This window comes from Perna viridis, chromosome 3 (assembly GCF_037379345.1).
Source record: "Perna viridis isolate PV_CMFRI_1.1 ecotype Kerala chromosome 3, ASM3737934v1, whole genome shotgun sequence".
In the NCBI taxonomy this organism is placed as follows: Eukaryota; Metazoa; Mollusca; class Bivalvia; order Mytilida; family Mytilidae; genus Perna; species Perna viridis.
Window position 1 is genome coordinate 19525853 of NC_142447.1, and position 14743 is coordinate 19540595.

Below are 14743 nucleotides of genomic sequence, written 5' to 3' on the forward strand. Positions count from 1 at the left end.
GTTCCCTGTAAAAGTCCGAGAATATTTTATTAGATGCAAAGGGAAAAGTCAAGAAAGGTTCAGAACGGCGAACAAGACGTGGCTGGTGATGTCATTTGGTTATTACTGACAGTTTGTTTGTAAACACTCATCCTAATTTTGGTAATTCGTAATTCTAACTTTGTCACACACAAGTAGCATTGAAACTAAGATATACTTCTTTAACACAGAGGCAAATAAGCGCATTTCAATGAGAAAATGCATGTCCGTTTTAGCATGATCTGCAAATCTTCTATTCGCTCATAGTCATACAGACTCATCATCACTATCATTTCCAACACAATATTTCAATTTAGTTTGATTTTAATTTTTGCCTCAAAGGGAAGGAACTATTTGATTTGTACTCAGATTATACTCATTTTAGTGGCTACCGTAGACGTGTCACTGCACAGCTACGTTGTAGCACCATGGCCCATACACGGAGTCTGAAAGCATGTGCTTATAAAAAAAATGGCATTTTTTTTTATTTCACAGTTAATTTTTAACAAGTACTGTCTTTAAAAAAAGATATCCAACACAGTAAAATTGTGTTATTTTTTACTTACAAGTTTCTACATTTCATTCAATAAAATAATATAGCACGCAATTTCAGTTTTCGATACAGTTTTTTTGCATGCCACTAAGTCGTCAGTATTTGACCAATCGGAAATCAGAATTGCGATCAGGTGACTTGCTTTTCAATAGGTGATTGAAGGTCAAAGGGTAAAAGCAAAACTATACTGACTTAGTTGGAATTACAAAATCTCTGACACTTAACATTCTTTCAAGAACTAAAACTAACATTCCTGAACTTGCACAAATTCAATATGCAAATTGTGACATTGTTCTTGACTGTTCAAGATCAAGTATATAGTTTAATTTGCATTTCATTTTGTCATTTTGGTAAGCTGGCATGTGAAAATTGCTGAAATAATTCTTTATTTTGAAGGTGCCTTAAACAATCAAAATGAAGAAAAGCAACTCTGACTGCAGAACAAAATGTGACAAAAGGGCAAAGTAAATTGTGTTGACAGAGCTACATACATGTATGTAGGACTCCACTGATGTTCTGTCCCTATTATTAGTTAAACACTTGCACAAACTGACTAGGCTTACAGACAATATCTGGAAAATGTAATGAATTGTATTCACAATACTAACGATGAAACAATTCATTGTGATATCAATGTTTCTTGATACTTTTGGTCACGATGCGATATGATACATTTGACTGAGGTTTCGATACGATACAATACAGGTGAAAATACATCTTTTTTTTTCAAACAGTAGATGAAATTACTATGCAAATAGTAAAGTGGGACATGTCTTGTGTGAAAAAATCTAATTTATCAGTTACAATTCATCATGATATTGATGTTTCTTGATACTTTTGGTCACAAGGTGACACGATACATTTGACTGAGGTTCCCATACGATACAATAAAACTTTTTAGCTCACCTGGCCGTAGGTGCATATATCTCCAAAATCAGTAGTTTTAATCAAAATTCTGACATGGGTAAAAGTATTCAGCATGATGAGATCTATCTGTGGTCAAATTTTGGTGATAATCTGTTGACCCATGTTGGAGTTTTTGCCCTTATTGGACATTTTTTGCTGTTTTTGAAGTCTAATTAAAATTAGACCTTGCGTTTTTTTTTATTTTTGATGTACACAAGGCCAAACGAATAAAAATTGGAGGGGCTAATTTTAATTAGACTGCTGTTTTTGATGTTTTTTACTTTCTAAAATCTTCTTCTCAAGAACTACTATATACAGAATTCAATGAAAGTTGGTACATTTGTTTTTCAGGGTATCCTTAACAAATTCACCGTTTGGATTTTGATTGGTTAAAAGCCATGGCCGTTGTCACTAAAAATAGAACATAGGGGTCATACAGCTGATTTTTGCATATACATTTTGTATCTCCAAAACCGTTAGGTTTAGCCAAATTCTGAAACGGGGGTAAGAGTATTCAGCATGATGAGATCTACATGTATCTGTGGTCAAATTTTGGTGATAATCTGTGGACCCATGTTGGAGTAATTGCCCTTTTTGGATGTTTTTTGCTGTTTTTGCTGTTTGATGTTATTACTTTCAAAAATCTTCTCAGAAACTGGTATACAATATTCAGTGAAAGTTGGTATTTTTGTTTTTTAGGGTATCCTTAACAAAAGCATCATTTTGTTTTTTGATCAATTAAAAAAAACTGCTACTTTTACTAAAAAATGGAACATAGGGGTCATACAGTTGTTTGTTGCATATATCTCCAAAACGTTAGGTTTGGCCAATATCTTTCAATTGCTGAAATATCCTTATTATAAGGCCTGCAGAAGTCTCCAAGGGATCAAACTTGTCATAGGTCATACAGTTGTTTGTTGCATATATCTCCAAAACATTAGTTTTGGCCAATATCTTTCAATTGCTGAAATATCCTTATTATAAGGCCTGCAGAAGTCTCCAAGGGATCAAAGTTGTCAGACGACTCTATGTTAGGGTTATTGCCCTTGAGTGGTGAAAAACGACTTTTTTTTAGCTCACCTGGCCGAAAGCCGTGTAAGCTATTGCCATTACTTGGTGTCCGTTGTCGTCGTCTGTCTTAGTTGTCCGTCTTAGTCGTTCATCGTCGTTAATAATTATACAAAACTCTTTCCCTCCGAAACCTAACTTGACCAATTAGAACCAAACTTGGTATGAATGTTCCTTGGGGTATTCTGCATAGAACTGATGTGGGGATATTTGATTTGTCAAAAAGCATGGCTGCTGTTACTGAAAATTGAAAATTGGGGTCAGACAGTAGTTTTTTTTGCATACAAATGTATATTTCCAAAATCGTTTGGTTTAGCTACATTCTGATGTGGGATAAAAGTTTTCAGCATAAGATCTATCTGTGGTCAGATTTTGGTTTTAATCTGTTTAGCCATGTTTGAGTTGCTGCCCTTTTTCAATGATTTTTGCTATTTTTAATGTTATATGTTTCAAAAATCTTCCTCTGACAGTAGTTAACCAATGGAAACCAAACTTGGTATTTAATGTTCCTTTGGGTATCCTGCATAGAACTGATGTTGGGATTATGATCTGTCAAATGGCGGCCGTTAATTTTTTTGTTATGTTTATATCCTTGAGATAACAGGAGATAAATGAAAGTGGTCAAGGTTGAAGTTCTTTTTTAAAGTACAAATGTTATCTACTATAAAAATCTTTTAAAAAATAATCCTGCCTTTTACAGTTTAATTTACATTAACTTGGATTTATTTTTCCTTCATAATTTAACAAAAAATTGGAATATTAGCTATATATGAAACTAGTAAAGAACCTTACTTGCCATCAGCATTACAGGTTAATTTCTGAAAGACTGAAATTGTGCTCTCAGTGCTTTGAAAGTCAAAGGTTAAATTCATATTGATAACTTTCGTGAGGACTTCTTCCTGTATTAGATTTAACCTATTTTTTTATTCTCCTACCATGAAAGTCAGAGGAAACAAGTTTAAGGCCTCAATTGAAGTCATTCATTTTTCTGGTGTCAAAACATCATATGACGGCGAAAATTTTGTATTTGGCTGTTGTTGTTCATTGACTGTTGGTTTTCATGGAATAATAGTTGACAAAACCTTAATAAAATTTTACAACTATAACTGTATGTTCTGTACTACAAGTACTTAATGATAGTTTTGACCAAGTTTGGGCTGATATATCACTGTTTAGTTATTTTAAGTGACTAAAAGCAAACATTTTATAAAACTTCACCATTTTAAAGCTGCGTCAGATAAATAGAAAATGACATGTGGCTTTTCATATAAGAGATATATATTTTATAGAATGTACTGTAGAATTCAAAGTAAAGGGTGATAACTCTACATGACATTAAAATACATGTACAGTTGAAATCATTGGATTTTCAATGTTAGTTATCTCCTAAGGACAGATAGATTGGAATGAATGATTGTACATTTCATAATATAGACCTATAAAGCAGCTTACTAACAAAAATTAAAATGTGTAGCCTTTTTGGGATGTATCACATATTACAAAATTTGCATGATTCTTATCTGGATTACTATTTAAGTTGATCTCTAGATGATTAAGTATCTGATAAAATTATGAATTGTCTTGTAAATAGGATTCTTTAGTCAGTACTTCTTGTAAAAAGTGAACTTGCTAATACTTGCTACTGTACTAGTTTTTGTGTGAGTGAATAGTTCAGAAATCTTTGAATATATAAGATTTTTTTTTACAGAACTTTGACACTTTTGACCCTCTCATTTTTGTTTTGGCTTGTAGGGAATTTTATGTACAGCTGTAATCTGTAATACTCTTACAAGTCTCTTATGCATTTGTCAGTTTTTCAGTTCTGTTCCACAACTTTGGTTTACCTCACTGGCACAGATAAAAGCTTTCTGATTAACTAGAGGAAAAAAAAGCTTATTTAGTATAAGTACTTAGATCATATGTGCAAGTCATTGTATCTATAAAAAATATTTTTTGTTAGGTCAAGACCTTTAGCACTGTTCTTGTTAACTTGTAACTATCTTTTTCTACAAATAGTCAAAATGATGGAAGAATCCTCTGATGAATCTACAGAAATAATCACGAAAGAGGAGGCTGACCTTGCCAGAAAAATGCAAGAGGCAGAGATCAGTGGTGAGTACATTGTATTTACGGTACTTATGTAACTGCTTCAATGATCAAATTGTGAAGGGCTAAGTCCAACAGCCAGGGCTCCAAATTTTTGTGTGGATTGTTAAAGGCTTTTGGCCATTTCAATTGAAAGTATTCAAAGCAGTTATATATTAATGCCAATTTAAAGCAGTCAGAAATGTTACTGTGTAGTCAAGTAAAGAGACTTAATAACTGACAAAAGTGGCTGCCTATAATGGAGACTAAACGTTAGCTACAACTAGCCTAGGGTCACCATATAAACTCTTGAAATGTACCCTGGAATCCAGTAAACTTAAAGAAGTTATATGTTCAATGTAAATGTAACTTAAAAATTGGAAAGTTTTACCCAGAGAGACTTAAAAGTCATTTTTTTAATCCTCTGCATTGAAACAGAAGTTTAGAGATCTTAGCCATTCAAGTGCAATAAAAAATTATTTTCAAGATGTATTATTCAGCTTGGAAAATATTGAAAAAATTTACATTAAAAATATTTCATCCTTCTAGTTAACTTTTTCATGTAAATGGGTCATATGTTGACAAAATGGTGACAGCTTGTTTTGATCTCGTATTGGTTACCAGACTTTGTTCATTGTCTAGTAATTATGTGAAAGATATAAACTGTAGTAATTTTTCAACTTTTAAATTCAAGCTTTCATGGGAATTATTTATTACGTGATTTCTACCTTAAGTTTGCTGAAAAATCTGTGCAAAAAAGTTCTGTCAAAGTCACATGATTGGTGATGCCTGAAAGCATTGTTTGGCCAGGCTCAAGCAATAGCTTTAGGCATCATTTGACACATGCTAGGCGATGCCTTCAGACATCATCCACCTTGAAAGGTTAAACATGTTTTTATACGAAAGACCATTACTTCTCTAAACTTGGTTTTCCTAAAATGACAGAAAAGGAAGTGACTATATCAGTAAATAAATTATGATGATGATGATTCTTCCAACTTCTAATCTTTGAAATGCAGGGATATCTGTGATCTCATGTCTAATACAAGCAATACATTTTTACAGCATCAGCTACAGATGTTAAGCCCAGTGTAAGTAACATAGGTCCTCCAACACCTCTTCCTGCATTCATGAATGTCAGTAGTTCAGCAGAAATCAAATCAGTAAGTAACTTTCATGTTGGTAAACATACAGATACATTGTAGTGTAGATTTTCATTTTTGCAAAAAATATTACTGCATGCCATGTTATGACATTTCACATATCTGGACGAGGATTTCCCATAATATATAACTACATGTATAAATCATGAAAAAAGAAAAATTGAATATTAATCTTGATAAAATTGTCCTAAATCTGAAAATAACTATTGCATGCATAATTTCTGAATAGTAGTATAAATTTATAAATATTATGAATTCAGTGCAACAAAGTTATTGATGATTGTACATTCCATTAAAAGTATTACTGTGACGTACATGTATTATATCATTTCAGAAATACCAGTACATGTAGGTACTCAGAATTTTATTTTTTCAATCTTTTATAGTGTTTGTTTGTTTGTTTTTCTTTTAACAAAATGTTTGTTATTTTTTATATAGAAGGAAGGATCACCTGTGACTACTCCTCAAAAGCAAGTACTTTTTAAATTTTTATTAAATATGTCTAAATTTTTTTTTTGTACTACTGGATGTGCATGGGATTGTTTTTGGTGCCTCTTTGTACTCTCAATCTTATGCAACTTGATAGATTTAATTTGCATTTTATGATTCAATTCACTAAAGTGTTAAAGTATTTTGTCAGCATAGTGTACTGTCCCAGTGTTTTATGGTTATAGTAAATGTATCTCCTAGACATAATGCCAACTGTTGAATCTAGTACCAGTATTATTACTCATGATTTACAGGTCAAGTGTAGTTACCCCTAAAGGTACCCCTGGAACTGCAGTTGCCTCAGTTGTCTCCCCTGTTCTCTCAGCACAAACAACTGAAGTGTCAACACCAACTACAACATCCACAGCCGTAGCGGCTCCAAGTAAGTGCTCATCATTAATTGATCTATAATTGAATTATGGTTCACATTTATATGCCAGTTAGGTGATGAATTTCATTCCTTGGGTATGAATTTTGTAGCTTCCACAGAAATAGCTGTGAGTTCCTTCACAGTATTATTGGGACATTGACTTCACATTCTTTTCTGATAATGCATGGAAATAATCACAAGATTCATGTCATTAGTGTTATTTGCACTAACTAAATGTTCCTCGCAAATTAATTTCAAAGTTGTTGTCCTCAATGTTTAACACTTTCATTCTCATAAAAACACACCATTGACTTCAATACTAAGTGTTCACCTTTTAAGGTCATTGTCTGTTTCTCCTTTTATTTCTGGGGTAGAAGTTAAGATCACCATCTAGTAAACTTTCGTAAATGTATGCAAAGTTAACTATATGGAAATCAGAATCACCACCATGGGTTGACATTATCTTTGTGAAATTGAATTATACATTATTGTAAGCTGTCTTTTTTCTTTCCAGCTCCTATCCAGTCTCCGTATGAAGCTAGTGCACAGATAGAGGTACCAGCAGAAATGGTCCCCACTTCTCCTCAAAGTCCTAATGGACCAGACACAGGACTATTTGGGTGGTTATCTGGGAACAAAATTATGTCAAAAGTCAAGGTTGTTATTCAAAGTGCATGTAGCATCAATTTGCTTGGTTTCAAATGAAAAATGAAGTAGAAAGTAAACTAAAAGAAAACATTCCTTTCATATGCTAAGGAGATTTTATCAGTTTGGTCATTTTTACTATTCTTTTGATATCAATAAAAAAATCTCCACTAAAGAAACGATACAAAAGTTAAAAGCATAACGTTAGCAACCCAATTGCATTTTTGGCTATAGAATTGAATTAGTTTCCTTTATACAGTATCTTAAGTTAGTAATTGAAATGATAAATATTCTTCAAAATGAAAAAAACATCTATTGATAAAGTAAATGATTGCTAATATGTTCAAATTGATATATTTCAGAGTGGTATGGAGAGTATGATCACTACATTAGATCCTGGCATGAAAGAAGTTATAAGTAAGTAAAGATATTTTATTTTATGGACTGAATTTCTGAGCTTACCATGCATCTAGAATAATTTTGTTTGACAATCAAACCACAAGATATGATATCGCAGGAAAGGAAAATTTCTTTAAATTCTCATTTTTATGATGGAGGTGTAAATCCATAAATTCAAGTATCTATGAACTGATGTTTTATTTCTAAACCATGATGACTGAAAAATTGTTTGCATGACAGTTCTCAATTGTATGACTTAGGAATGTTCATGCTTTTCTATAAAGGTTGGCTTTTTCAAATTAATCTTGATTTGAATTCCTAAAAAAAATAAATTTTAGAGATTTTTTAAATGTATGATGACTGCAAAGGTCATGTTTCAGTAACCATGAAAGATAGTTCAGAAAAACTACGACAATAATTATTTTTTGCAGAAAGTGGTGGAGATATTGATATTGTTGTGACATCAACAAAAGAAAACAAAGTAGGCGCAGTGAGAGAAGCTTTCCAATATGTCTTTGGCAAGGCCACTGTTACTGGTGTGGTATGTATTTATATTGGTGTTCAGATCCCATGGAAGCTTAGGGGATGGGGATGGAGGCAGATGTGATTGAGCTGCTGGTTCATGATGGTCATAATTTAGCATGTTTAAAGTGCACATAATACATGTACTGTAAACTGTGAAATTTTCGAGCCAGTTTTATATATGCTATTTTTGTAGTAAGACTTGTTAGGTGAAAATTAAACAGTCCTGAATATTTCTTCGAAGAACATTCTAATGTGATTTAGGGAACGATCGCTAACTAAAGCTGATCGCAGAAATCACAAAAAAAAAAGACAGCGTGGAATTTTCCCGGTTTACAGTATCTGCCATGAGATCAAAATATTACATGTATCTGTACACCCTGTCAATAGAGCTTTATTGATTTTAACATGAAAACTTCAAGTTAAGCGGGGTTGGGGGGGGGGAGGGGTCAAATTAGCATTGGTCCTAGGTCTGAGACCTTCAATTTTTATACAGGACCTTTGAAATATCATTTACCTAGGTCCTGATTCTACAATATTCATGCTAACTCTTATTTAGGACCTTCCACTTTTTATAGAGGTCCTTTCATTTAGGATGTAAAGAAAGTCGAGGACCTTTCAATCTTGAAAATAAATTTGAACCTCTGAGTTAGGTATCTGCATGAAGAATTGAAATATATTTTTTTGGAGCTCTTGACTGTTTAATTAGTTGCTGTTAATCACAGACTTGTGTTCCACCATTGTCTCACACCAATGTTAGATTTTAAATGTCTTTGACTACTCTATAAGTAAATAATATTTCTGATTTGCACCATTGGTTCATAATAATTAACAGCAGATTTGATACATGTAGGTGTAGTAATAGCTTAAATTCCAGATACTGTTTAACAGGTTATTTTGGCAGGTATAAAATTGATGATTTTTACACAAAAAGTTGTAGGAAATTTTTTGGAGTTTCTTATTTTGGCATTTACTTAAGAATTGGCAATAATAAAAGTTTGATTATTGAAAAGTAACGCGAAGTGCAGTAGACAAAATCTTTATCATTGCCAATTCTTATAAGTTACTTTTAAAACATATTTTTATCTTTAAACATGAGAAAAGTAGCTCTGAATTTCACTGAAGAGAGACGTGTCAATATTTTTTTTTATCCATTGAGATATAACAAAATTATTTTAACCAATCAGATTACAGTATTTATCTCAAATAAATTTTTTAATGGTGTTCAACATACATGTACTTAAGCCCAAAGTAAATTTTTCACCTAATTTATTTTGTTTAGACAGTCTGCTAAAATTTTTCAAAATTAGCAAACCATGAAAGTATCTTGCTATATGATAATTCAAAGTACCCACTTGACTGTCAGACTAAACACTTAATTTTGCATACTAGAAACCAATTCGCTGTGAAAATAAATTGCCACCAAGAAAAAAACAAAACAAAACATTTTATCATGGAATACATGTTTGAGAAAGTGTAAGTCACAAAATGTAATGGCTGCAAAAATAAAAAAAAAACAACAAAAAAACTGTTGTGTAAATTATGAAAATACTCTTAAGTGTCCTGAAAACAGATAAATTTACTGTAGTGATTCAATTAATCAATCAGTCTCTTCTTTTGTTAGCATTTAAGGTGATTTATTCTGTAGGATAGTCAAGCAAATACAGCAGCCCAGCCAGTAGGTTTTACTGCTGGGTTGAAGGGAGCTGAAGAAAGGATACAGAATCTACGGAAACAGGGCAATGTTACAGATAACATCCCAGTTGTATCGTTGGAGGGCTTTATTATAGAAACAATACCTGACAGGTAAAGAAATAAGCTTGTCAAGACCCCTGAAGGTCAAGGGAGTAGGGACAATTATACCTGTTTTATGCCCCTTTGCCAAAGTAAAAAAAAATAAGAAGTAGATTAGGAGATGTTTTTTGAGCTGTCCTTTAAACCACATGTTACAGCTCTTGTATGGTATGAACTTCCCACTTATACCATATAGCATCCCCCATTTCCTATTGATAATTCCTCTTTCCCCATAGGAAAATCTGTATCCCCACATACAATCCCCATTGGGTATTTCTTATCAAATATTGACATTATTAAATTGAATGTTATGTTTTTAATTTCTTTAACATTTTAGCTGTAATTTTTAATTGAATTTAATATTTTTCTTCATATCAATCAATATCTTAGAACTAATTTCACCATCTTACCCATTCAAAATCCCCATCCCCCAATACACCATAGCCATTCCCCATTTCTCATTCCCCATCCCTTATATACCATAGAATGTGAAGTTTTCCCCATACAAATACTGTTAGTTGTATTGCATATTTAATAGTTGTCTATTATGATTTATAAAGCAAGGATACCAAAGTGTCAGACAAGTAGAAAACCATAGAAAATACACCTGTGGTTTTTAAAACACATATTACGATCCACTGACAACACAAAGAATCATCAAAGTACAAACTTAAAAAACAATATGACTAGAAGACAACATGAAGACATGGAGTGAATTTATGTTGATTTGTATGATGGATAGTTTCTGTTCATTTAGAAGTGACCTGCCCTTCTGCAGGTTGAAGGTCAAGTCTAGTGAAAGAGGGAATAGATCTTTGATAAATAGGTTAAAAGTGCAGGAACTTAATTCAGTTTATAATTTGATTATATATGAGGAATCTTTCTAATATGTTTTTTTATGCATGGTTCAATCTAAAAAGAGTCACATTTTTTTCTTGTATAGATAAAGTATCTTAATACAATTTTGTTCAACTATAACACAGTTTTCCTCCACTGCTAACAGATATTCCCTCCAATCAGCTATGCTCATTATTTCTTGTAAATTTCAGATGGTTTGAAATGACATGTTTAATACTTAGAGACCCAGTTCACAGAGTGGAACTACAGACTTTCTCCCAACCAAATCCAATTCCAACGGAGTACATCTTAAAAGCACAAGATGAGACCTCGTCAGATTATCCCCTTCGTTGGTCAGGTCTCGCTAAATCCATTGGTCAAGTGATTGAAGAGACACACCCACACATAGGACATTCAGACTGGCAAAATTCATTGACTGGCATAAGTCGAAGAGAATCTCTGTGTTTAGCAGCTAGACAGTTGGCTTTCATGTATAAAGAAAGATTACCAACTTCCTTTGTGTCATAATAATATTTTATCTATTAGTTTATAGTTATATTTTTGGTGTTTTTCATAATTTTATTTATTCTCTGTTACAACAAGTTTTTGATGTATTGATAAGAACTATAATCATGATGATTACATTGTGAATTTTATTTCAATCACAAATATGCAGACGTGGATTGAGGGACTTTGAAAGGGGTTGTTCCAGACTATTAATGGTTATGTTTGCCCCCCTCCAAATCAATGATGCTTGAAGTAACAAATTTGTCCAACTGAAAGGGTTTTGACCCCTGGAACATCTGCCCCGTGGATATGCCATTATCTATTATTTGGTGGACTAAAGTACTGTATACACTGCAAAAATTGGTTTGTTTACAGTATTAAACTAGGCAAGATAAAGTTTAGGACTTCTGTTATTTTTATTTATTTTTTTTTTCTTGTTTGCTAAACTTTTGCCTTGAAAGTGGACAATTCCTGCATAATATTTAGAATCTGAACATGTGTAAAGATGACAGATATTATTTATAGTATGAGAAATGTTTTTTTTTCTAGCATTTTAGTGAAGTCATGATGTTTGCAATACTCATATTTAGATAGAAGAAATTGATTAATGCATCAATGTACTTAATTTTTAATCTGAATGTTCTTATTAACTTTTGGGGGTATTGCACATGTGTATGTACAGTACTGTGTATAAAATGTATGTTTTGAAATTTTTTTACACTGGGCTTTTCATTTATGTCTGATTAAATACTGTTTGACTGCAGATAAATACAGATCTAAAACTGAAGCAAAATATTTCATGATATTTATTGCTTTAGAAAATTTACTTAATAATTTACTAAATAAATCATGTAAAATTCAGTTAACTGCTTAATTAATTATGGTTCCATACATAACTATTCTCCCCAAAGTGGGCCTCTTTTAAAAATCTGGTTACAAAATTTTAGATGGACATAAATTTTGATGAAGTTTAATGCATGCTATATTAAAATCATTTCCACTTCATATGTGTTGCTTTTAAATAATATTTAGCAATATATATATCAAGTGAATCAAAGGGCATTTTAAGGAGGTAGACCTAGGGTAAGGGAAAACAACTCTGACAGATTATTGGAATGTTTGTATTCACCATTTTACATCACTCTCATGTAAGCATCAAAGTAACTTAAACTGATTTCATTCTGTTTCACAGGAAAACTTGAAAGGCTTGGGTGAAATTGAATATGGTACAAACCTATGACTGATTTCTAGAGTTATGTCCCTTACCCTTAGTCTACCTCTTTCAGTTAAGTTGTGTATATTGTTATCATTATCATGCAATATCATAATGACATTTTCTTTGTGGGTGTTACAATAAAATAAGTGCTATTTAGTATAGATTGATTTGTAGTTACAGTTTCAATACCAATATATTTAGCAAGGACACTTGAAGTTGGTTTTGGTAGAATTTTAATGATGATTTTTTTACATATATTAGGAACAATAATAAGTAGTCTTGTGAAGGTATTTTCAAATTCCATTGAATTGTCAGCTTATGTTATAACTTATAAGTATTGTTGTTTTCACAACTGCCTACTTCAGAGAACTATTGGTTTTATTATTTCAGTGACCAAAGCTTTGATTGAGTAAGTTAAACTGTATATGGCAAAATGCATTGTAAATAAAGATATTTTCCCTGCACGCAACTATCAGACATGTAATACTGATTAAGATGAAGCAGGCTGCAACTCGACATTGAACAGCTATATCAAAATACAGAAATTGCTATTGTTGTTCATGTTTTTATAATGTTAAAGAGTAGTCATGGGAACAAAGATTGTGGTGGAAATCAAAAGAATGTAATCAAGGGACAAAGACCAGATATGGAAAAAAAAAACAGACAAACACCACAAAGAACATAAAATAACTAAAATAATACATACAAAGTAATGAAAGTAAATGAGCAACTTGACTCCACTAAAAACTGGGAGCATGGACATGGTGCACGGGTAGGGTAAGCATCCTCTGCTTTTCTAGAAACACCCAGAGTTGCTCATAAAAATCAAGTCCTGGGTTAAACAGTCCAATATTATTTCAGGACAGAATGAATAAGGGTTATGGTTTTAATTTTGAATTATGCAACCATGCCATACTTCTTCTGTATCATTGTCCTTTTGATTTTTGAGAAGAAAGACTATCTGACAAATTTTTCTCTTTGAGGTGCTTAATAATATAGATATTTAGCTAAAATTAGATTTTGGTTTTGTCATTTGAATCAGATTTAAGAAATCAACTAAGTATGTAGGTTCTATTAAGTATCAGTCTTTATAAAAATCAGACAGAAGGTAATTCATGCATGTCAAAACACCACTGAATTCAGTTTTATTTTTTGTTCAGAAACAATTAGAGATCATAGAACCAGTCATAGTTCTTCTCTTTTTTTTTTTTTTTTGGGGGGGGGGTTGCACTTTTGAGAAAAAAATAGATTGTACATGAAATCAACACTTTGCAAGAGTTATGGTTCTTGATTTGGTTGATTTTTAGTGGAAGGTTAAAGTGTAGTTTTTCTCAAAAGTACAACTCTAAATACTGAAAGGGCTATTGTCACATAGAAATATAGCATATGTAAACCAAATAAAGCATCATCTGATCTGTGGGTTTTTCTACACCATGAATCACCTTGCCTTAAGTAGTGTCAGAATTTTATATGTACTGGTACTTATTAAAGTATAACCATCTTGTAGTCATTTTGGAACAGTAGTAAGCTCTACACGCTGATTTATTTTAAGTATTTAAAATAATGTAATAAAAATTTATAAAATTTGTATTTGATCTTACAAAGAATTTGCCTTTTTTTGAAGATGTATTAGTTGATAGTGCAGTTGATTCCACTTAATCACATACTTGTTTACTGCATATTTCTGTTAATTGCATAAAATTCAAAGAACAAGATAAAAATATCCATGTAAAAAAATCCTCTTATTTGCATAACACAAGACCAAAAATGAGAAAACAACTCTTAATTGCATAAATATCTTTCAAAATTTACTCAAAAATGTATTTAAATGGGTAAAACAACAATGTTAGTGAAATACCTCAGTTTTCTTAAGAATTTTGTTTTACATTTTCTTTTGCCTAAACACTAAAGCAGCAATTTAATTAGACATGCAGAAAGAACTTTAATATTGATAAAAAAAGGTATTTTCCTTTGAAGTGACAGTTTCTGTTAATAGCATATCAGGGGTGTATTTAGGCGGGAAAAAGGCCGGCGTGCCCCCCCTCCCCCTAAAGTTTGCAAAGAATGGATTGTCATGAGTAAATTTAGACGGTTTTAGGTTGAAACTTTAATTTCTCGCCAATTTTACCGCAAAAGATATCTACATTGCACCTACTCTAGGAGAATATTTC

The 14743-nt window shown here is 32.1% G+C and overlaps 1 protein-coding gene across 2 annotated transcripts; it reads left to right on the plus strand.

The window, feature by feature from the left end:
• The first annotated feature begins 33 nt into the window (after positions 1–33).
• LOC148621348 (protein PRRC1-A-like) lies at positions 34–14160 on the plus strand. 2 transcript variants are annotated; one of them, XM_088575548.1, is made up of 10 exons: positions 34–141; positions 4562–4657; positions 5696–5793; positions 6232–6263; positions 6537–6664; positions 7167–7309; positions 7660–7714; positions 8128–8237; positions 9867–10024; positions 11062–14160. In XM_088575548.1, exons 2-10 carry the CDS (start codon positions 4567–4569, stop codon positions 11375–11377), a joined length of 1131 nt encoding a protein of 376 aa, XP_088431674.1. In that variant the 5' UTR covers positions 34–141; positions 4562–4566; the 3' UTR covers positions 11378–14160. The 2 variants fall into 2 exon arrangements, with proteins under 2 accessions (XP_088431674.1, XP_088431675.1); XM_088575549.1 differs by lacking the exon at positions 6232–6263 and adding an exon at positions 6128–6141 and having other exon boundaries at positions 41–141.
• The last annotated feature ends 583 nt before the right edge of the window (positions 14161–14743 follow it).